Below are 23,376 nucleotides of genomic sequence, written 5' to 3'. Positions count from 1 at the left end.
AGCCTTGGGGCAGACAGGAGCCCGTCCCCTTGGTCGGCCAGAGCTGATCCGGGGCCGATGTGTCTGGCGGGCTTCCGCCCCTTGTTGACTCATCCATCTGCCTTTGCCTCTTCTCTCCAGGAAAACACAGCACAGTTCGCTTGACCAGAGCTCCCCACCCCAGAGTGGGGTGTCGGCCTCCTACAACCACCCGGTCCTGGGAATGTACGACAGCAAAGATGACTTCCCGCTCCGAAAAACAGGTCAGTGCTCCTTCCTGCTCCAAAAAAAAGGTTAGGGCTCCCAGGCCCAGGGCCTGGGGGCGGGGCTCTTGGCCGGCCCCTCCCACATGCCCAGAGAGGGCGGGTCTCTCAACCGACCCTCCCACTTTCCCTATAGGCTGAGTCAAAGGGAATCCCTGCTTGTGCTTAAGTATTGGCTTTTTGTATTAGAGCATCATTTTTTAAAATAATGTCCTTAAGCATTGCTTTATGATTCATACCCAGAGCAAGCCTCATGTGTGTACACCTACGGCTTAAAACTCACACTCATTTATAAACAACACCCAAGTTTACCCTCCTCTGGTTGGTGTGCTCCACTTTGTCACAGCCCAGAACATCCCCTGCTGGGCTCAGGGACACATCAGCTCCTGCTGATTCGCATGAAGCCTTGCGGGAGCAAGCCAGCTGGCCTCTGGCCCTCCAGGCTGACTCTGGGCGGGGCCGGGGGGCGGGGAGGGGGGAGTACATCCCAGAGTGGGAGGAAGTCTGTTCAAGAAAGAAACTCATTGTGTCCTGCAAGGACATTTCAGGAGGAGACTTCGGGGTGTGTGTGGCCCCGTCACAAACCAGAAGAAGAAGGGTATTCACACTCCAACAGTCTTCCTAGGACTTTCGCCAGCGGTGATGGTTTGAGTGGTCAGCAGCTTTTAAGAAAGATCAGAGTGGCCATGGCCAGGGCTCGAGGGTTCCCGGAAGGGCAGGGGCCAGAGCGGGGGTGTCCTGCAGAGGCTCTGTCCCCCACGAGGTGTGGGCAGGCTAGGGCAGGTTGTGGAGGATTGGGTCCCTTGGTCGCAGACATGCAGAGCCTCTGGTTGCAGGGCATTGTGGGAAGCTCCTGCTTAGCGGAACTGAGGCCCATGTGGCACCCCCTTCTCTTTGTAAACCCAGATTTTGTTTTATCCAGAGGATGTGGGTTGCTTTTAGACAAATATTCTTTAAGGCAGTGAGATACCAGCATCTTTACCTGAGTGATGAGGCACTGGGTGACAGGGCTGCAGTCTCATATACCACTGCATCCTGACAACAGAGGACTTGGAGCCTCACAGCAGACAGAGCTGGGTCCAGAGAGCTCGCTGCGGCACTCAGGGAGCAGAGCCTGAGTCTAGAGCCAGAAATTGCAGCGAGGCCCCTCGGTAGTGCTTGACTGACACTCAGGTGTGTGAGATCGAGTGGCCCCATCAGAATGGCCACGGGTCCAGGACCCAAGAGTCCTGGACAAGGATGGGATAGGGGTCTGTGGAGCCCCTCCGAGTCAGCGGTGCGGACCCTGAAGGCATGGGCAGGGCTTCCCGTCGCTTGTAAACCCTCCCCTAGTGAAAGGGAAGTTGCCACTCTGTCCTCTTCTCCTCGGTGTGAGTATGTGATTCTCACCCTTCCATGGAGGACAGCCGTGGGTTTCACCCAGAGAGCCCACGCGCCCAACAGGAAGGTCTCTGTGAGGAGCTGGGGGCCAATTCTCCCAAGGTGACCCCCATCCCCCCTTCTGGAACTTCATGCTATATTGACCTGAGCTCAGATCAGTAGAATGGCAGGTCACAGGGAGCAGTGGACTCTGTGGAGAGAGGAAGACCGTGCGTGCTCCCAGTGCCCTGGCCTAGGAAAGAGAACGAGGAGCAGGAAGTCTCCCTCACCTTAAGGGCATGGAGGTGGGTCAGGTGGACAGAGGTCATGGACTCCGGCAGCCAGCAGCTCAGGTCAGATCTTTCCACTGCATTCGTAGCTGTGTGCCCTGCAATGGATTCCTTAGGTTCCCCTGACCTCAGTTTGGCATCAGAAAAATGGAGCTTTGCACACCTACATCCCCCCACTGCTGTGGATACGCTGAGCAGACAGCTCTTCCTCCTGCCCTGGGTGTAGCGAGTGTGGCCTCCAAGGTCCCAGTGGAGGAAGCAGAAGGCTGAGCACCCGGCCACCAAGCCAAGCCACCCACCTCTTGCTGAGGGGCCTTGCCTTGTCAGGAGACACCTCTGACTCTTCCCCTGATGTCCCAGGGAAGGGCAGCGAGCAGCACCTACCTCTCAGGGCCCTCCCACGGCTCCCTGGCATGAGCTCACCCCTCCCTCTCAAAATAGAAATGGGGCTGCCCGCCAGGGGATGTTTGCTCTGGTTCCTCCCCTCTCCCAACCAGGTGGGGCCCACACCACCTGGACACTGGCTTCTATTACAAGACACAGAACGTGACGCTGACCACTTATAGCCGGGGTCTCTGGAAGACTCTGGATGCGGGACGGCCAACTCCACGCAGCCGCGGTGCTGTTCCGCCGAGCTACACGGCCTTTTGTGACCTTTTGTCTCACGGGCCCCTGTCATCCCTCTCGGTCTCTGCGGCTGCTGGTTCCTGTGCTGGGAGCACAGCCTGTCACACCTATTTGCCTTGAACCTGGCCGTGCCCCAGTCCCCCACTGCCCTGGGACATGCAGACCCCTCGTCACCCTCAGGGACGTGCCCGTGAGTGCATGGTGCTCCAGAAGAATTTAATTAAGATGTGATTGCATTATCAATTTTTCAAGAGGACATCACCAGCACATTAATAATATTAATAATGGAAAGATTTCAGAAGAAATGTTTAAACTACTTAAGGGAATGGAGTGTCATTAGGTGTCTTGTATCATCCTGAAAGTATCCACTTTCAAGCACTTGATGTCACTAATTCTTGGTGATTCCTATCTGCATTTGTATGAGAATGCGTAATAGGAAAGACTGCAAACATGAAATCTTAATTACAAAATGCCTCGAATGAATTAAAATATATCTTTAATAAATGTGACGTACACTTGAATATTCCCCTTGGTTTCAACTTGACCCCAGATCCTGTGGATCTCACACAGTATCAGCCTGCCCCTTGGTCCCCAGGGCTCAGTCCCCTGCAGGACACGTGCCCGTGAGGTGCAGAGCCGCTGTCCCTGCTCCTTGGGCTCACTGTGCCCGGCTCTGCTCCCTCTCAGGAGAAGAGCGCCCCGACTCACCCAAGCCTCCGAGTGTTCAGGGAGTGACTTCTTCCAGTGGCCTGGGTTCACATCCAGTGGCTTCACTTCCTGCCCTGTGGTTTGGGGAAACCTTTTGTGCCTCCCTGTTTTGCTATCAGGAAACACCTACCTCCTGGGCTGGGATAAGTCACAGAGTTGATGTTTGCTAAGTGCTTAGAGGGAGTCTGGCTGTGGGGCCTCTGCTCTCATTTTCCCAAGTTGTCAGGCTGCCCTTTATCCTTTCCCCCACCCAATAGCCCATTCCCGCCAGCCTCCACTCCCCTAGATCCTTCCTTCAGCCCCCAGTTCCGCCAGAAGCAGGTGGAATTGCTAAGCTCCCTGAGGGAAGGCCACACAGCAATCCATGCCATTTACTGCTGGAAGTCTCGCCGGAGAGGCGTGCCTTGCCTTGCTGGGGGTTTGGGAAAACGTCCCGGCCCCTGGTTCTTCTTCACCACCTGAGTGCCCAGCTTGGGCTCCCCTCACTTCCTGTTGGAGAGCCTGCCGCCTTCCCTGTAGTTGACAGCAGGGCGTCCCCACCTCCCAGCAGGCTGGTTCCTGTCCCAGGGTGCACAGGTACAGAGCAGGTGCGGTGGGGCCACCTGACTGAATTTCTGGGCCCCTCCAAATCTACTAACTGAAGATATACTGGGACCTGTTCCATGCCACCCACCCTGCACCCATCAGCGGGTCCTCCCTGGGTTTGTGGGGCATCAAGCAGCTCCGCCAAGGATTTTGTCTGAGCAAAGTGTTCGACCACATGTTCACACGGAAGAAAGGATGCTTTCCCACTTCTTTTTTTTTTTCTTTAAATTTTATTTATTTATTTGGCAGACAGAGATCACAAGTAGGCAGAGAGAGAGAGAGCGGGAAGCAGGCTCCCTGCTGAGCAGAGAGCCCAACGAGGGGCTCGATCCCAAGACGCTGAGATCATGACCGGAGCTGAAGGCAGAGGCTTTACCCACTGAGCCACCCAGGCGCCAAGAGAAAATCCAGTTTTGTCATATGGATGATGTTTAGGTTATACTTTTCTCCAGTAGCTTCTTCAACTTTGCGTTTTTAAAGATGTTAGCTTTTGTCAATTTTTTGCATAATGTCTCTTAAATTGTCCTCTGTGACTTCTGACTGATGAAATGAGACCAGAATGAAACAAAACAAAGCTTTCTGTCCTTGCCCATCTCCATCCACTTCCATTCTGACCGTGACCTCTGGGACCTCAACACCAAGTGCCGTGTGCTGGGCACCACCCAGGACAACTATCGTCTATTTCAGGAAGTGCTTAGGGAGGAGTCGCGCCTGTCAGCTGTGTTGGAAGCAGTCCTGCTGCGCACAGGCCCACCCTTGGCCCCAGACGCAGTGGGGGGAGGCTGGATGGTGGCTGGGTGGTATGGGTCACAGCTCCCCCTGGACGCTGGGCCCAAGGCGTTCGGTTTCCAGCCCCTGTTCACTTCTGCGGCCAGTGGCTCCTGGGACTCTTCCTTCTAGAAGGTTCCCGCAGCTCTGCACCTCACAGGTTTGTAGCTGTTCATGGGAAGCAGCAATTTCCAAGCTATGGGAGATGGCAGTTTCCCCTGTCTGTAGCTGCTCGACTCAGCAGGGAGAACGCGCAGTCAGCCTGGCCCACCCGTGGCCCGGGGGATGGGGTGCAGCCACTGTGCTACAGGCGCCAGAGTCTCTCTGGTCTGTTCTCTGGAGCAGCAGGAAGAACATGGCACCTGCTGGAGCCTGCCTTGGGCCCACTGCACAGCCTCCTGTCCAGCCCGGCGAAGGGGGGCAAGGCAGGCCTAGCACCAGCCCACTCCCCTGCACGCCCGGCGTCCCTTGTCAGATGACCTGCGTTGCTGTCACATGAGTTTGGGTCACAGTGCACCCCCCATACTGCATCCAGTCACTGAAAACCTCCCCAGGGACTGTTGTTCCCATGTCATCTTCTATGGGCCCGAACACCCAGGGGACTGAGTCCCTGTCTGTGGGGAGTACACATGTTCTCTTGTGACTTTCACATCTGGCGGTGACCCTTAGGGCTGGATTCTGAGGCTCATTGCCCTGCCCAGTCACCACAGTGACGTTGGGAGCCAGACTTCGTTGCCCACGCCCTCAGCTGGAGGGCCCAGCTGAGGCTGCTGTCCCAGACAAGGCAGCGTCCGCTTCGCCCCCAGTGTCCGTGCCATGGTGATTTCATGAGTCTTCAGGGTTCCGGGCTCTGAGCTGCTCGGGTGGGCAGGGAATAGCAGGGTCCAGGCCCCACTGGAGTGTCAGGCTGGACCCACGGGGCCGGGCCAGGGAGACACCGGGCAGGTGCAGGGTGAGGGTAGGCTTTGACCCCAGACACAAGGAAGGTGGCTTCAGGCCCCATCAGTAGTCTCCTGGCAGCCGCCCTGCCCCCGTCCTGCTGGATACCAGAGTCCCTCTCTGCAGCTGGCCGCCGCATGTGTCCCCAGCACCTTGTAGAGATCTGCCATGGGAATGCGCAGCCTGTGGAGAACCAGGGGTGGGCGATCTGTAACCTCTGCAGCCATTGAACACAGCAGCAGGTCAGCAGGTTTCCCTAGGACCCTGGCAAACAGAGTGACGCCCCTCACAGCTGAGTTTGCGTGTCTAGGATGGGCTGTCACAGGGCCACCTGGGTCGGTGGCAAGCACGGTGCAGGTCCTCAGCAGGGGCGGAGAGGGATGACCCCCATTCACCGCAGTTCAGTGGAAAGGCGTGATTTGGAGGGTCAGTTGCAGTGTGATAAATGGCCCTGCACGTCTCGCTCGGGGCCGGGCCGGCAGGCTCTGCTCTTCTGTGCCGTCTCTGAGCAAAGAGTTGGGGGGGTGAGGGGTGACCGCAGCGCCAGGGGTGCCGGCCCCACTGAGCTCCAGCCCCGCGGGATGTTTGCTGGGCTGTCTTCCATTGACTCTGTGCTCTTACAAGCGGGGTATGAGTGTGTTCAGAGGGTTTTTTAAAAGGCTTTATTGTGCTTTCCTAGGAAGCTTCTAGAGATGGTCCGTACGGGGAGTACTAGGCAGCTTCTATGTACAGTGATTGGCTCACATAGCCCGTGTTCCGTCCTTCAAACTTTGACATCTATCAGACTTGACCTCCTTCTAATCTAATCTAATCGATCAGTAGCGTAAGGGATCTCGAAGTCACATTGCACTTTTCAGTGGCTGCCCCACACTGAGCTGATCACCAACAGAAATAGGCTACGAGACTGTGACCGGGTGGGAGACACCAGCCTCCAGCAGCGTGTAGTACCTCTTTCTTTACGAAATACCACATTCTACATGCTTCTAACAGAACATGAGTTAGACCAGCTTCTGCGTCTTACTTCCCCGAGACAAGCTGCTTTGGTTAGTTTGGTATCTGTCCGGATATCTTCTGCGCATCCGTGTCGGACTGTGTATCAGGGGTAGCGAGCGTGTCTGGTTGTCTTCATGTTAACAAGAACACTTGCTTTGCGTTCTGTCCTGTGACTGTCTTTTTCAGCTGCTGTTCCATTGAGTCTGCCTTTCCATCTGAGTGTGTGAGCATCAGCACCTCTCTACATGGTCTGGTCTGTGCATGTAAATTTGTAACTCTTCTCGCGTAACTCTACCTCTGCCCTCTTGTGCTAGGATAGATCCCTGTGAATTTCTGGATGATCGATCCCTGCTAATGGCACGGCCCACTTCAGGGGTTTGCGAGCTCTGAGACACTGAGCACGTCACGCCATAGCAGAGCTCCGGGGAGCCTGCTCTGTCCACGTCATTAAGTACCACCACGATCAGCCTAGCCCAGGCGACGGATGAGCCAGTCGTGCTTCCTGGGATGTTTTCGGCAATCCTGTCACTGTTAGACAAGCTCAAGTGTCTTTATTTCTCATCTTTCCTGTGAGAACATCCTCCCTTCATAGCAGGGCCCCGGGTGGCTGTGACCCAAGCCCGGGGACACATGGCCAGCAAGCTGTGTGGAGCTCAGAGTGCCTGCCAGGCCTGGGCTTGTCCGCCCCTGTGTGCGGCATCTAGAACCACACAGGACGCACGGGCAGGTCCCTCAGTGTTCAGTGGATGGAAGTTTAATGGCGAGCCCCTCATGCTTTCTTTGGGGTGCTTTCTTTCTAGTGTGTGTGGCTTTGTAGGAGCTCCTGAAAGGTTACCGTCAGTCTTCCGTCTGACACGTGTGCTATGAAAGTCACGTTCTAGTCTGTCATTTGGCTTTCCAGAGTACTTCTTATTGTTTTCAAAGAAAATAAGTATGCATAAATCAGAGAACCCCATGAGGCTCAGGACAGGTGATGGCCCCACAGGGGCTCAGGACCTGCCCCTCCCTGCCCCTTGACAGGGGACGTACAGAAAGTGCACACCTATGCAGAGTGACCATGCCTGCATTTCCTTGTTTGCCTAACTTGCCCTTTTCCTGAAGTTGATCATGGTTTTTCTATTGCTTAGTGTTCTGCGTTCCTGTCGTTAATTCACCTGGAGGAGCCCCCACATGGCAGGTGGCCCAGAGACCTCTCTCTGGCCTGGGAGATAGGCTCCCAGCCACAAGGCCCCCACCCCTTGTCCCACTTGCTGGTCCCCCCCACCCCGCCCCTTCCCCTGGACTCCTGCACGGCCCCCTCCTTCACCTTGCATGGGCACAACAGCTTTCTGAGGACCTGAACGGGTTGTGAACACACGTGCACATGGGCAGATGTCAGTTCTGGCCCCCATCTGACCGATAACGTGGTTGAGTATAGAAGTCACTTTCCCACAGGATTTTTGAGTGTCTCTCTTGCCTCCAAGTGGCTGTTGCAGAATCCAACAGCACTAACAAGGCCAATCCCTGACTGGCCCCCAGAGCTCCAGAACTCTACGGGGTCTGCCTAGCAAGGGGCCGCGGGAAGCACTCACCACCCCCTCTGCCAGGCACCAGGCCTCCTGCAGAGGGAGGAGGGTGTCTCCAGTCACTGGGTTAGTGACCTCCCTGCTCTGCCCCGACCTCTCCTGGCATTGTTATTAATGTGATCTTGGACCTTTTCACTCCCCTTTTCCTCCCACTGTCTTCTTCCCATACCCGCACGTCTGTCCTGTGGCTTCTCCCGCATTGCCTCCCACACTGCCATTCTGTGGGTCTCAGAAGGACGGCTCGGACATCGGCTGTGCCCATGTGCCCAGCTGAGACGGTGCTCTGCACACCCTTGCCTGCTCACCCCACGCCCAGAGCAGCCCCTGCCTCCAGACAACGTGATCTGTGGGTACATGCCACGGGCACTTAGGGCCCTTTGCCCGCCGGACCGTTACCCATGTTCCCACTCTGATGGCCGCTGTGCTGTGACCAGCCCTCGGGGAAAGCTGGACCTGCGTGAGATTGCTGTAGATGTGAGCGTTCGTGGAGAGCAGCCCTCATCTCACCACAGGCACCTCCTGCCCAGTGAGGGGCAGGTGCTGGGGCCGGGGCAGGATTTGAAGGTTGAACTTGGTCTGTCACGTACCTGATGGCCTTTGAGGAAGAACTTCCCTGGCGTGCCCACATCGCCCAGGAGGAACAGACACCGTGCTCGTGAACACAGTGAGCCCCCTTCCATTTCGGTAGCACTCAGCTGCTGGGAGCCGCTTTTCCAAAATGCCTCTTGTTCACACTTGGCTGTCAGTCTGCCTGCAGCCCTATTCAAAGGAGGGAAATATAGTTCTGTACTTCATCCTCCAGCCGCGCTGGAGCTGCGTGAGCTTTGAGGACCTCAGACGCAGTTGGGAGCTGCCTGGAGGAGCCCGTGGGGGTGGCATGGGCCTCCACGTGGCAGGTGCGGTCTTGCAGCATCTGTTGGGGGCTGCAGCCGCCTGTGTTCTAGGCTTCGGCTGCCACGCAGAGGCATTTGGGTGGCAGGCATTTGGAAGTTTCGAGAACTATGTGGATGAACAGTGGACCACAGGCCCTGGTGTCTTCTCTGTGGGGCCCGTAGAACTCAACTCAGCTTGCTCGACCCCTGCACCCGCGGCTCCTAGGAACGTGCCTTCTGCAGAGAAAAAAGGGGGAGTTGGGCCTTCGCTGTGCCACAGAGATGAGGAAGTGGTTGCCTCCCTTCCCTCCCAGGCCCTGGCCCCGCACCCAGAGGCTCTGTCGAGAGATGGTCCTAGAGAACCCCAGAGGGACGGGGAAGGGCCCACCCTGGTCAGTTTAATGCTCTGCTTTCATCCTGAATGAGATGCCCAACATCTGGAGCATGTGTCCCTTGTTCCTGCTTTGTACCAGGCACTGCACATCAGGGGTGGCCCAGAGAGGCCCATGCTGAGAGGGGTGGTGAGTCCTGGGTCGGGTCTGTCTTTGCAAAGCGAGTGTCGCTGGGCTCACCTGGAATTGGGGAGGCTGGACAGATCCTTCAGGTTTCCCGGACTTTCATGTTCAAGTGCGGGAGGTCCAGAAACAGCCAGATAAGCAGAGTCATTTCACGAGGTGCCCCTGCTGCTGTGAGGACAGCAGAGCCATGCAGCTATCGTTGGGAGAGGGTGAGGGCTTGCAGACAAGTGACAGCAGCTGTGAGAGGTGGGAAGGGGCTTGGGGCCTGCCCGGTGCAGTCTCTGAGTGGCTGCCCGACTGCTGACCTGGCCGGAGCTGTCACTCAACCAGGTATGTTGAATGTAGAGTGACCTACAGGGCCTGGGGGAGGTCGGGTGCCAGACCCAGGAGCAGGGCTGGTCTGCAGCTGGCCCGGGGCTACCCTGCCACCAGGGGCCACCCATACGCTGTCTCCGGACATACTCCCTCCCCAGGGGCCCGTGCTGCCCCGTGATCTTGGGAGCAGCTTCCGTCCCCAGCTTGGACCAAAGGGTGTCCATGTCCTTTCAGCACAGACCTTGGTGGTGTGAGGAGAGCTGTTGCTTTCTTGCCTGTTAGATGAAGTTTGGGTTTTTTTCCTTGTGTTAAGTAATGGTAAGAAACTCCATGTAAAAATAGAAGTGAATGAAACATGTACATCTACAGTCGTCTCAAATAAGGGAAGAATAGTTTCCATAATCTTCATACAAATCCTTCCCACTCGTGGCTGTGCAGTCTGACAGGGGAACGGGCACTCGCCCTACATGCAAGCACAGAGCAGAAAGGGTGCCTCTCCCCGTGTGCCCACCAGAACCTGGGCGGCATCGTCAGAGGTCCAGCGGCCTCCTAAAGTGTATCTTCGATTGCTCCGGGAAGCTGCATGTAGGTGGCCTGCTACCCCCTTCCCCTCCCAGGGCTCCCAGAGAGCTGCCCTTTGCCTCCCAGCCTCTGGCCGGGTCACTGGCGCCCCAGCACTTAGGCCTGGCACACCACTACCCTGCTTCCCAAGGGACTGGGTCCCCATGCCCGGCCTGTTGCCTCAAACCCAGACTGTCTTAGTTCTGATTCCAGGGGGAAATTCGATTATATTGCTTGTGCTCTGGAGAGCGTGAACTTCCTGTTCCAGAAAGATTAAAAACAGCAGGGTTGCTGATTAAAAACCAACAGAAAGGTAAAACCTCGCTTATTTGCAAACAGAGAGGCAGTAGGAATTTGGAAGTTGTCAGGTAAGACCTCAGAACTCGAAGAAACGTCTTTGCAGTGGCGATCTCACCCCTGGCCTGGCCCTGAGGCCTCATGGAGACTCCTGCACAGGCATCCACACGGGAGTGGGGAAGGGGGCACCCTCCTCCCAGAGCAGCCTCACAGGAGCGTGCCCCTGCCCTGCTTCCCGGAGCTGTGACCTAGTTGGTCGGGGGGTGGTCTGCTCTCCAGGTGCAGGGGCATGGGAACCCCTGAGCTTAAATACACAGGTTTGCAAAGTACACGCAGAGCTGGTGATAGACCGAACCAAGCTAAAATGCCCATGTCCTGTGGTCAGGTGGCCTCTCAGGGAGACAGGGGCTTGCTCACCCCCTATGCAGGTGTGGACTGGTTGGCCCTAGGGCCCCAGGACGGCCGCTCACAGGCAGTGGCTTGTTTCCATGTTGTTGGTTGCGGGAGGAATTTCTGACAGGCAGGTGAACAAGGAAGTGTAACACAGAGCAGGTGGGTCACTACCCTTCAATGACCCACGGGGCCACAGAAACACAGCAGGAAGCCTCAGACAGGCGTTGCTCATTACCTGGACTGTGGGTGGGACTGGAGATATTCCGCACAGGCCTCAGGAATGCTGCCTTCCCTTTATCCTGGACCCACACGTCCGTATTGTCTCAGTATTTACCCAACGTGCATATTTTTTAACTGCCAAGTGAGAAACTTGACCACAGCCACGACTGTCTGATTATAACGGTGTCTCCTTTTCATGCAGCTTCTGAACCCAATTTGAAATTACGGTCCAGACTAAAGCAGAAGGTGGCAGAGCGACGGAGCAGTCCCCTACTACGCAGAAAAGACGGGCCAGTGGTTACAGCTCTGAAGAAGCGCCCACTGGATGTCACGGGTACGCCCACTGCTAGCCCACCCCTGCCCCGCGGGGCTCTCCTGTACCCCACCCCCCCACACCCGCACATCTACACGGCGCTCTCAGCCCCTGGCGCCTACAGTGCGAGTCCGAGAGCCGCCACTGGTGTCTGGGCACACAGGGCACCTCCTGTCTTCTCACAGCCCCAGCCTCCAAGAGCACCAGGCCACCAGAACAGCCGGGTTGGACACTGCACCGGGTGTTTGCAGGAACATTGAGTTGAGGGTTCTCTGAAGGTTTCACTGATCCTGTCCTATTAGCGGTAAATCACATGGTTCTGATCTGCTCCACTGCCCATTACAGTGTCTGGACCACTGGGGAGCATTGAAATCTTCCTGGCAAGAGTCCCACAGGTGGGAAGGGAATGAAGGAGGGAGCTCAGTGGTCCCCGCTTGCTAAGCGAGCATTGCTCTCGGCCCCCATCTAGTGGTGGACTTGCGGTGGTGCATTCCCAGCCAGAGCCCAGTCTTCAGGGACGCCCTCCTTCCTGAGGGTGCTCCCCAGTTCCCAAGACGCACACCGCCACAAGGGTACATCCCACCTGCAGGGGCATATGAGTCCCCGGGGTACAACCCACTCCCATGAGCATATGCCCCATCTCGGGGCACCCCCACCTTGAGGACACACTCCATTTCCTGTGGGTTCTCCCATCCTGAGGACATACTCCAGCCCCCAGAGTGCATCCCGCGTCCTGAGGGCACACACCAGCACCAGGATAAAGGGGGGAAGGCAGAGGCACTGTTTACATTAAGTCCAGTGCTCTGTTTGAAAGCCGAGGCTCCTGGTGGCAGTCTGTATGTGTCGGGTTCTTAGGGAAGGAGGACGGGGCTCCCCGGTGCTGGTCCTCTGTGTGTCTGTGGCCAACACTGCACACACACCGACTGAGCCCGGGGCCTCTGAGCAAGGGGGAGAGCTCCGCCCCCCGCCCCGTCCCACTGCCTTGAGGGCTCTGTAGCAGCGTAAAACCCCTCATCCTAGCTCTGGCCTCTGAACATTCATCTGAAAGGGTCGACGCGCCTCACTTTGTTACTAATGTTCAGTGCTGGGGGTTCAGAGCCTCGTCTGAAGAGAGGAGGGACCATCACCCAGAGTCTCAGCCCCTGGGGATTCCATGTGAAGTCGGGAATGAAAGCCCATGTCCAAACGCAGATGCAGTGTTGTCTCCTTTGACGCGTGCCTGACAGTGGGCCGGCGGCTCCCATGGGCAGAAGGGCCACGCATGTATTCTAGTCCTGCAGTGGGTGAGACGGAACCGTCAGCAGGCTTCTTCGCGTGTTCATGTTGTCCGCCTGGGGCTGTTGAATGCCACGGTGAGTCAGCACCAGGCTGCACACGCACAGAGCGACGTGGGCCCTCGCCTTCCCAGAGCTCAGCATCTCATTGGAGAGGCCCGCCCGTCACAGGTGGCCCCTCTAGCGAACTGCTCCCACCCCAGCTGCCTGGTACTGGGTCAGGGCACATCCAGGGTGCACGTGAAGGGGTCTGGGGCAAGGAGAGGCTGGGGAATGCATAGGGGGTGAGTGCAGCTGGCACAGGGACAAGAGGAGACAGGCTTCCAGGGGCAGAGTGCAGAAATGCCTTTCCAGGAGACAGGAAGTAAGAAGTTAAGGGAGGTGGTCCCGACCAAGCAAGGGAACCCCTGTCTTCAGCCCTGGGGAGCGCAGTCTCCTGCGGGAGAGCAGGGGGGGTGCGTGTCTGCAGAGGGATGGGGTGGGGGGGGAGCTGGGGACCCAGCTGGGCAGGAAATCGGGCCCCAGGACCAGGCAGGTTCATAGCTGCTTCACCCCAGTTGCTAGCGAAGGCCACGCGTGTCTCGGGAACAGAGGTTAATAGTGAGCTGCCCATGCACGTACGCGTCCGAATGGTTAGAGCTCAAGGTGGGGCACAGATTCATCACAAGCACTTTTGGCACCTTGAATGGGGCCCCACTTGCGCAGGTACAGATAGCATTGTGAGGATGACACATTTGTGTTCATTTCCCAGACGACATTCCTAGAAGTGGCATAATGAGTGGAAAGTGAGTGAAGAGCTGGGTATATATGTTTTCTTGGCCCAGTTTCTCACACCCTTGCTACGCAAGAACAGTTATCTGCTGACCGCGCTGGGGGCGCACGTTTGCAGGGAGTCCTGGGGGAACCCGGCGTGGAGCTTGGGCTAGGATCCGCAGAGAAGTGTCCCACGAGGGCCACGGGGATTGCACTCAAGGGCAAGGTGGCAGCCCCAGAGGCCGCAGCTCTGTCTTCATGCAGAAAGCCCAGGGGCCTTCTTGTAGTTCCCAGTTAGTGAAATATAAGCAAAGGTGATTTCCCCCAGTAGAGAAGTAAGCTCCGGGTTTGGTGTGTTGGGGGGGTGGGGTGGTTCTGGTCTGAGCTCATTGTCAGCGTCTGGGAGGGCCGGTGACCTGGCTGGCAATCTTGCACTCACAGCTGCCTGGTCAAAGAGGACCGGGGACCGCAGAGCTGTCTATCCTGAGGCCATTGTCAAAAGTCCATGAAACCAAAGGAGGACACGGAAAAAGCTGAACAGGTCCATCCATAAACATCAAGTGTCACCACTGTGGCTGCTCTGGCAGGGAAAAGGAGATGGGGGTGGGATGCATCCCCGAGGCGGGGCCTGTTGCCGTGGAGACTGGTCCCGATCTGCAAGGCTGGGCCACTGCTCCCTGTGAAGTAACTTGGAGGATCACTTAGCGTGTGACTCTGGGAGACCCCGATCAGTCCCCAAAGCTAGCAGCATGTCCCCCTGGGTGTCTGATGTCGCTCAGGAAAAATGAGAGACTTTAATTCAAAGGGAGTCCTGTGGCCGGTGGCTGTGTTGGTAAGCACAGCACACCTGACCATCCCTATTCACAGTCATGCGGCGTCTGTGTTTCCTGGTCTTTTGTTGTTTGGTTATTGACATTTAAGGTCTTATCTTCCCGTATGTCAGATCATCTTGAAATTCAAGAGGAAGACAATTGGTAACGTGCACAACCTAAAGGCTCAGATGTGACCCCCACAGAGCCGTCCGTGTAGAGCTCACGAGGGAATCCGTAGCAAAACCAAAAGTAGGGAATCCGCCTCGCAGCCCGTTTGGGGACTGTGGTCATGTTCTTTCCCGATGTGGTTTCTGCCTGTCAGCAAGCTGGCCGTGGGGGGCTACTGCGTGGCCTGAGACCCTGGCACGGAGCACAGCTCACACATGTCTCTCCACCCCACAGACTCGGCGTGCAGCAGCGCCCCCGGCTCTGCGCCCAGCTCCCCCAACAACAGCTCCGGGAACGTCAGCTCGGAGAACGGGATCGCGCCTGCCGTCGCCAGCATCCCGGCTGAGGTCAGTGTGGGCTTGCCATTCGCTTCTGTTCCCTGTGCCCGCCCCATGGCAGATTCAGCCAGTTGTTTCCCTCGAAGTGACCCTTCAGCCTTGACTGTCCAGGTCGGGAGGCATCCTGGACAAGGCCCCTCCCTGCCACTGAGCCCTGCTACCCCTTTAGATTGTAGTACAGCGGTCCAGACGTGAGAACAACTGTATCCCCAATCTCTGGCCCCGGCTTCCTTCAGAGGCCAATCAGAACACACACTCGGTGCCGCTGGGCCCCAGATGCCCCACACCCATGTGTCCCCGGGGCTCTGCGCAGTGGCCAGGAACAGGAACACAGCACACATGGGAACCGCTGTTCAGTGGGAATCAAGCTGCTTGTTGTGCTTCAGAAATACTCAGCCGACCAACACACGTCCTGTGTCCGGGGGGAGCAGGGTGACACGGGGCAGATGGTTAGGGTGTTGGGTGGTTAGGAAGGCCACGGGAGGCTTCTCCCAAATGCCACCGGCCTCGGACAAGCCCCTCACCCTGCCCATCAGGCCCCAGGTGTGCTGTAGTTGAGAGTCACATGGGCACACAGAGAGTTCTGGAGTCAGCTGGCAGAGAGGAAGGAAGAGTGTTCTTGGGGAGACAAGCTGGGTGGCCTCTTGAGCCAGGTGGAAGGGCTCGGGGCTGGCTGTTGGGTGTGCCCTGGACCGGACCTGGGTCGCGGGGTACTTTCCGGGCCGTGGTCTCCAGGACCTTCTTCCTTATTCACTTTGGTGTGTGTGTTTATTGCACAAGTGTCCCTGGTGTTTCTGCCTCGGGCCAGGCCCGTGCCGGGCCCTGGGGTTGGAGGGCCAGGTGGCCAGGCAGCAGCCCTGCAGCCTGCGAAAGGCGGGCACCGACCACACTCGGAAGAGCAAGAGGATTGCATGCTTGCCGCTCGAGGCTGCAGGCTCGGGGTGACCACGTGGGGAGCCACGTCAACACGGTGAGCTCCGCCCTGGGTGCCGTCTGCTCCCTGCGCACACGGTCCCGCTGCGTGGGTGGTTCTTCAGAGCTCTTTTTGAGCTGCTAACTCACAGGAGGCTACAGTTCATTAAACAGAGTGACTTCCTTTCCTCCTAAATATCTGGACATGAATCTTGCCTTCCCAAAGGGAGGACAGAGTGTAGTGGGGACACGCAGGTGTGAGGTCGAAGCATTTTCGGGCAGGTTCCTGAACGCTGATGCACGAACAGACAGCGGCCCCTGAGGTCGTGGTGTGCACGGCCGCTCCCGCTTCCTCACTCCCCACGTCCTTGCGCATCTGGTTCTTTCATCACCTGTCCCTTCAACCCCGTGTAAGCTCTGTGTGGATGGTCACAGAGCTCGACACCCCTGCTCTGCGGGACTGAGGTCCTAGTGGTCGGCTGCCTATAGTGGGCCTCGGGGCCCTGCCGGGACCCTGCTTCCTGGCACGACACATGCCCGCCAGCCAGGTCTTGTCGGCCGTGCTCCCACCTGCTGTCTAATCGGGTTCATTCTGCGGGGTGCCTTATCGGGGAGTGTCTACACACACCAGTTTAAATTGTGTGTCAAGTTTTACAAGTCATGTGTGAATGTCAACAAAGCTGCTATGAATTACAGATGTGAAAGGATTGACAAGAAAAGTGAAAAGGTCGTTGCTCTTCTCTCATCAGATTGTCCCTGCGGTGTGCAGGGTGGTCTCCCGACCATCTCGTCCCACAGGACGACCTCTGTGGGTTCAGGGTTTGTGAGAATCTGACCACCCCTGAGAACGTGCAGGCCTCATGAAGCCGCCTTCGGCACCGGGCAGCCCCACTGGCCCTGCGCGCCCCCCAACCCCACCGCTGCCCTGCGCACCCCCCATCACCGCTGCCCTGCCACAGACCCATTTACACAGAAGAAAGAGCCTCCCCAGACCCAGAGACAGCTGCTCCCTCCAGCTCAGAAGGCCGGTGCAGTGCGGGGTGCATAGCCACACCCCCACTTTGTGCAGAGCTCGGGAGGTGATGAGCCTGGCATAGGGCAGATGGAGATGGCCAGCTCGGCGCATGTGGGCAGTCAGCATCCCCAGTCATTCTCAGAAGGTGGCATTATTTCTGAAAATAAATAAGGTAAAAAAATAGAGGGATTATAAAGAGGAAATGATAACTTTGCAGACATTAGGAGGTCTACTTATTTTGTTCCTGGATAATTGCAATCCCGTGGGGCCATGCCTTCCACGGCAATTGGAGCCATTTTCTCAGGAGCCAAGCTCATTGATACTCTTTCACTTGTGGCAAAAAGTGCTTCTGTCGAGGGAAGGCACTTCCCGTGGTGGTGGCTGGGTCAGGCCCGCACAGCTTCCCCGCGAGCCACGTGGAGGACAGCACATACCCAGTGCCCCAGCACGAAGAACACTCTCCTTCCTGCTTTAACCTCACGGCATCCGAACAAAGATCATGTTTCCGAACGACACTACAGCAGGGCCGTGTTCAGCAGCAGCGTCAGGGCTCCTGCCGGGCCGGAGGATCAGCGCATGCCCCTTTATCTTGCTTTGCAGATGTTGCCTTTTCTTTCTTTCTTTTTTTTTTTTTTTAACAAATCGAAGTTTCAGGCCTTCCGTGGAGGACGTCACTGCAGAGGGGCTGCAAACAGGAGAACTGGAATTCCAAGTGGAGCCTGCAGATGGGACCAAATCGCGGCGATCGTGTGATCAGATCTGAGGGAGGAGGCGTTGCTTCCTGGGGCCGAGCGAAGAAAGTGGTTTCCCGAGTTGGAATCTAGTCCTGGTGACGAAGCCGTGAAGACTATTGAAGAGACACCAGGGGGGTTAGGATATGATGTTCATTTAGGCACTAAAGCGGCGGCAGGAAGTTCTCCTGCGGGTGAAATGCCATCAAACAGCATCACGTGCGACAGAGAAATCGAGAAAGGAGGTCAGTCAATGGGCAAATCATTGTCTTACTTTAGTTGCCACAGCCGCCCCAGCTATCAGCAGCCACCACCTTGATCCATCAGTGGCCATGGACATCACAGTGCGACCCTCTTCCAGTGAAAGGACTACGACTCACTGAGAGCTCAGATGACGGGTAGCATTTTTTAGCAATGAAGTATTCTTCAGCAAGGATGTGTACGTTCAAAAAGACTTAATGCTGTTGCATTAATACTGCATTAACAGACTAGAGTATAGTGCCCACGGAACTTTTACGTGCACTGGGAAACCAGTCCATTCACAGGACTAAAGTCCACGCACTGTTCTGGGACCAGGCCCGCAGCATCTCTGAGGGGAACCCCAGCTCGCTCTGACCCCCAATGGGATGAAGAAGCCACTTGCAAGCCAGGCCAGCGGTCAGTCCACCCCTGCTGTCTACAGCAACTTGGTGATAACTTTTAGCTCATAATTTTTTCTGGGATATGAAATTCGAAGGCACCAGCGTGCGTCTCCTCTTCAGTGACACACCACAGTGCGAGGGGAACTAAGAGAAGACTGGTCGGCTGTCCATCAGTCCGTTTTCCGTGATGCAGACTCCATCTGCACCCTCCCAGCCAGCCTGTGGCAACACCATGCGCTCGTTCTCTCTGCCCCTCGGTTCAGCACATTGACTCTGCTCTGGGGGGATGTTGGGGTGAATAAAACAGTGTCCTTTGTAGCAAAGAATATCATTCTAAAAGGAAAAAGAGGATGCAGTAATTCAGGTCCTTGGTGGATGCTCCTGCTAACCTTTTCCTGACTGTCTTTCTGTCCTGGTCCTCCTTGTCTGCTTTTGAAAAAGTATACAATTCTACAACTTGTTTTCCTAACTTAACAACACATCATTGAGATACCAGCCCTCTGCCTCTGTGCACCTCAGCCATGACCTTCCTGGGCCATCCCTGGACCAGCATCGTTTCGTAGGAGTCCATCCTAAGAGTGGAGTTTCAGGATCGAAACTTAGATACATTTTTAAGGCTTTTGACATGGATTGCCAAGTTTTCCTACAGAAAGAGTGTGCCGACTTATAACGCACTGATCAATGCCCTTCTGTTCCTTGGGGCCAAAAGAGTATTCTCAGTTGTCATATCTTTGCTGGTTTAATAAGGTTTTAAATATGTTTTAGATCACTGATGATGTTGAGTATTTTTTCATGAGTTCATTTTCCCTTAATATCAGCTCTTTGTCATTTGCCTTTCCGTGCGATTTTCTCATTGTTCATTATTTGATCTGTGAGTTCTTTACATATGAGCTTTCTCTGCCCGATGTGTGGCCAGCATTACAGCGACTGTTATTTGCCTTTTTTGTGAGGGATATTTTTAATCGTTATTTTTTTTTTTTTGGTTTCTGCCTCTGACATTGTGTTTGAAGAGACATTCCCAACCAAGAATATATTTTAAAATACATTATCTTAGGTTTTCTTGATAGTTTTACCATGAATTAGCAGTCTGGATAAAAACAGGAGTCTAATGGGCTGTGAATCTATGTCTGTGGCCTGCTTTAAAATGTCATGCCTGCCTACATGCTAGAACTTGGTAAGTCGTGTGAACTGCGGTATCTGGGAGTTCAGCAGGGCCTGCCCCGACGTGTTTTCTGTTGTGATTTCCTGTGGCATATGCTGCCCACGCTTATTGGGGACGGACCGTGTGTAACGGCCTTCATGTGTTCTGTCTCCAGACCGGCTTGGCACACAGACTCGTGACTCGAGAAGGCTCCGTGGCCCCACTCCCCCTCTACACATCACCGTCCTTGCCCAACATCACTCTGGGACTGCCTGCCACCGGCCCGTCCGCTGTGAGTAGGCGTCCACAGGTGTGCGCGGTGTGGGGCCGCTGTCCCAGGGCCTTGGCCTGGGCATCATGCTTGTGCCTCTCCAGGGGGCGGCCGGCCAGCAGGAAGCCGAGCGACTTGCTCTCCCAGCCCTCCAGCAGCGGATCTCCCTCTTCCCCGGCACCCACCTCACCCCCTACCTGAGCACGGCACCCCTGGAGCGCGACGGCGGGGCCACACACAACCCCCTCCTGCAACACATGGTCCTGCTGGAGCAGCCACCCACGCAGACGCCCCTCGTCACAGGTGAGCACGGGGTCCTGGGCTGTGCGGATGCCCCTCGACCAGGTCAGCAGTGGGGCCCAGGCCACACAGATGCCCCTCGGCACAGCTGAGCATAGGGGCCTGGGCTGTGCAGACGCCTCTCATCACAGGTGAGCGTGGGGGCCCGGGCTGCGCAGACACCCCTCGTCACAGGTGAGCACGGGGGCCACACGGACGCCCCTCAGCACAGGTGAGCAGGGGTTGGGGACGCCCTTTGTGCTTGGCTTCCTGGAAATCTGATTATTTGTTCAGAATTAGAATTGAAAAAACTCTCAGAGCCGCCCCCTTCACACTCCCTGATACATGGGTGGAAAATGCAGGTGCTAAGCGCGTCACCAGGTCCCGACCTGTGGGCACACAGGGCCCATTCTAGTCACCTTGTTGAGAGTCATGGGGCCAGTCTGGACTCAAGGGGCTACATCCTGCCCTCAGGTGTGTCTGCAGATGGCGAGCTCCATCTTCCACTAGTGTTCCTTGATGTCCATGTGTCTGTCTGGTTCCCCTGGTGCTAGCACTGGGGTCACCATCCTCTTCAGAGTTGAGGGGTCTACAGCTTGTGGGGGAGTGGAAGCCTCACCACACATCTCCTTAGCTTTCAGACAACAGGTCGTGAGCACAGGGGTCTCGGGGTCTGATCTGAAGTTACATCTGAGTCTCTTTGACTCTCAATGTCAGGGGCCTTAACAGTGAGGGATGCCTCAATTTCTGTCTCGTGTCATTTAGTAACACGTTGGTGGCACCTGACTGTCCTCATGGTCCCGGTCCCCTGCTCATCTCATCACAGGAGTGTCTGCCCTTCCCCCACCATTAAAGAGCTTTCCTAACGCCATGCCCCACAGCTTCCCAGAAAGTAGTCTTTCCTTATGGGTCCTCACCTCGCCAGTAAATTTGCTGAACTTGACTCCTTTGTGGTTGACCGAGTTGCTGGATCTGTCCTCTGTGTGTAGTTCGTGGCCCTGTCTGTGACGGCAGTTGCCCACGGCCTCCCTGCAGCGGTGAGGCTGGGGCACGACTGCTCAGACCCTGGCCAGCTCCCTGCCCACCCTGCCCCCGAATCCACAGGCCCCTCCCAGTTCCAGGGACCCTGGCTGAAGGTGCTGGAGGCAGGGTCATGGCCAGGAACACAGGCTTCTTCATCTCCCCTTCTTCCAGCTCAGTGACCTTGGGAAGGCTTCCCATGTGCCATGACTCAGTTTCCCCATACGTGAAAGGGGGATAACACAAGTAACCCGCTCTTTGAGTTTCCTGAGGGCTCAGTGAGGCATATTTTCCACAGGACAGCACCTGCCATGACGCCCTTAGACATTCACTGCTGTGGTTACTTTTGGGTTTGGCACTTCTAACCTTTAACCTTGCTGTCTCCCTCGCCTCCCCCAGGCCACCCCGTCGGTCCACCCCAGCATGGCTCCTTCCCTATCCCCTCCACGGGAACAGGGCCCTGCCTCGGGTCTCGGTGGGAGCACACCTCCTGACCTGGCATCCTGCCCCTCAAGGCCCGGGCAGCCTGTGCCACCCCAAGCAGAGCCGTCCTGGGCAGGAGCGCTGGCCCCACATGGCCACTGACATTGAAAATGGAAGTTAAGGCCCAGAAGTAAAGGCAAACATTCAGTTTCCTGGTCCCATGTGGGGCATAGCGAGTGCCCGGGTGATTGGTGGTGGTTGAGTCGGTGCATGTGGGGGGTCTGTGTCCGCACAGAGGGGCCTGTTGGGCGGCGCTGGCCGGGAGCGGACGCCTGGTGCCCACGGGCCCACTACATGGTTCGAGGCTGTATGGGCTCCCTCTTCACCAACCAGGGCCGCCTTTCTCCTCACTGGGCCCAGCCCCCGGGCCAGCTGGACCCCAGTCCCCATCCCCACTTCCATCTGGCGTGGCCTCCCTCCTGTGTGCTCTGCCTGCGGCTGCAGAAGCTCCCACCTCCACATGGCTTTGGCGTGGCTCATCTCCTGCTCACCTCCCTCCCGCACAGCAGGCGCTGTGCTTCTACGGTGTGGCCAGCCCGCTCCCGGCACCTCCTCGGGCTTGATGGCCTGCAGCCAACGGCTCTGGGGTCAAAGCCAGGGGAAGTCGGAGTTTTCCGAGGGTCACCAGCCAGCAGACCCAAGTTTCCATGAGTCCTTGTGGATAATCATGATGGACAGACAGAAAGTCTGAGCTAGAGCAGCTCCATGGCATAAAGGGTGGAAGCAGAGGCCCCAGGGGAGAAGAGGCTGGCCCGGGTCTAGGGGGGTGACAAGGTGCGGGTCGCAGAGCAACATCTCTCCTGAAGCGGGACCCCCAAGTGGCCCTCGCCTCCTTGCTTCCCACTGCCCCAGCACGGCTGGAGCTGTTTGCTCAAATCTTTTGAGAAGAGCAGTGCGCCCTGGCACACTCCCGGAGGCTGGGCCTCTGACTCCCCAAGTGTGGGGGAGAGATGGAACCACCGTCCCAAGGAGGAAACCCTATTTGCTGAGCACTGTGAGCTCCTGTTGTCCAGACAGCCCGCCCGATGTGGTCCTTGTGTGGCCAGGGGGCAGGTCTGCAACCCAGCATCTCCTCTGTGCCAGGCGCCGGGGAGACGGACCCCCAAGGGCCCGGAGAGCTGCGGTCCGGACAGGGCGCTCAGGGTGGGCATCAAGGAAGGAAGTCTTCCTGGAGGAGGCTGGGGTTGCCAAAACCTTACGTGGGAGTATTAGGGGAATGGGGGGAGAAAGACCGGTGGAGGGAACAGATGTTTCACCTGCTGGATGTGGCATCGTTTAGCCTCTGGTCACTCACGGGGCCGGCCCCAGCCTGGTATGGGGCGGACAGGCAGCCTTCACCTGTGGTCATCCTTCCGAGCATGGGGGCTCTGCGGGTCTTTGCAGTGGTGATCACATGCTTGCCGTGTTCCTCATTTGTCCTGAAAACCATGAATCCCAGGAGGGGCTTGAGCACAACTGGCCGTGGGCGCTGCTGCACCTGGGACCTAACCAGCGATCCTTGGCTGCGGCCAGGCCCCCAGAAGCTCCGGCAAGGCCAAATGATCCAGGCAGGCCCTGCCACACACGGCTTTTCTTGCAGTGCTCCCGTGATGCTCACGTGCGGCCCGAACTGCAAACCATGAGTTAGACCTTACTGTCCTTAGAAGGGTTTTAAAGAGTTTCACTGTGGTGTGTAGGGCTAGGGACACATCACATGGGTTTCTAAGGACCCAGGCCACATGAGTCACTCGTCCAGTGTGAGTTCATCTACTTAACCAGATCTCCGTAGTACAAAGGCCAGCACTTCAGAACCAGGTCCAGAACATCAGGGCAGCCTGACTCCACCCTCATATCTGGGGGGGTATCTAAGTGGTGCCTTTGTTTGTGAACTCACCAGTTAGTGCTGTGCATAGCACATCTTGAAGCCTGGATGGCTGGCTCAGTGCCAGGAGTTAACATTGTCCTTAGGATCACATGGTCCAGCTTGGACTTCGG

The 23,376-nt window shown here is 56.7% G+C and overlaps 1 protein-coding gene across 5 annotated transcripts in view; it reads left to right on the top strand.

Moving 5' to 3' along the window:
- HDAC4 (histone deacetylase 4) overlaps positions 1-23,376 on the top strand; it is a 290,774-nt gene that overhangs the window by 208,185 nt on the left and 59,213 nt on the right. For all 5 annotated transcript variants that reach the window (XM_046018154.1, XM_046018153.1, XM_046018155.1 and 2 more), the window contains 5 exons: positions 121-242; positions 11,454-11,585; positions 14,806-14,918; positions 19,525-19,641; positions 19,725-19,923. In XM_046018154.1, coding sequence (XP_045874110.1) covers positions 121-242; positions 11,454-11,585; positions 14,806-14,918; positions 19,525-19,641; positions 19,725-19,923 — 683 coding nt within the window. The remainder of the gene's footprint in view (positions 1-120; positions 243-11,453; positions 11,586-14,805; positions 14,919-19,524; positions 19,642-19,724; positions 19,924-23,376) is intronic.

Source organism: Meles meles, chromosome 9 (genome assembly GCF_922984935.1).
Source record: "Meles meles chromosome 9, mMelMel3.1 paternal haplotype, whole genome shotgun sequence".
NCBI lineage: Eukaryota > Metazoa > Chordata > Mammalia > Carnivora > Mustelidae > Meles > Meles meles.
Note: the sequence above shows the minus strand (reverse complement) of the source record. Positions and strands in the feature narration are given on the sequence as shown.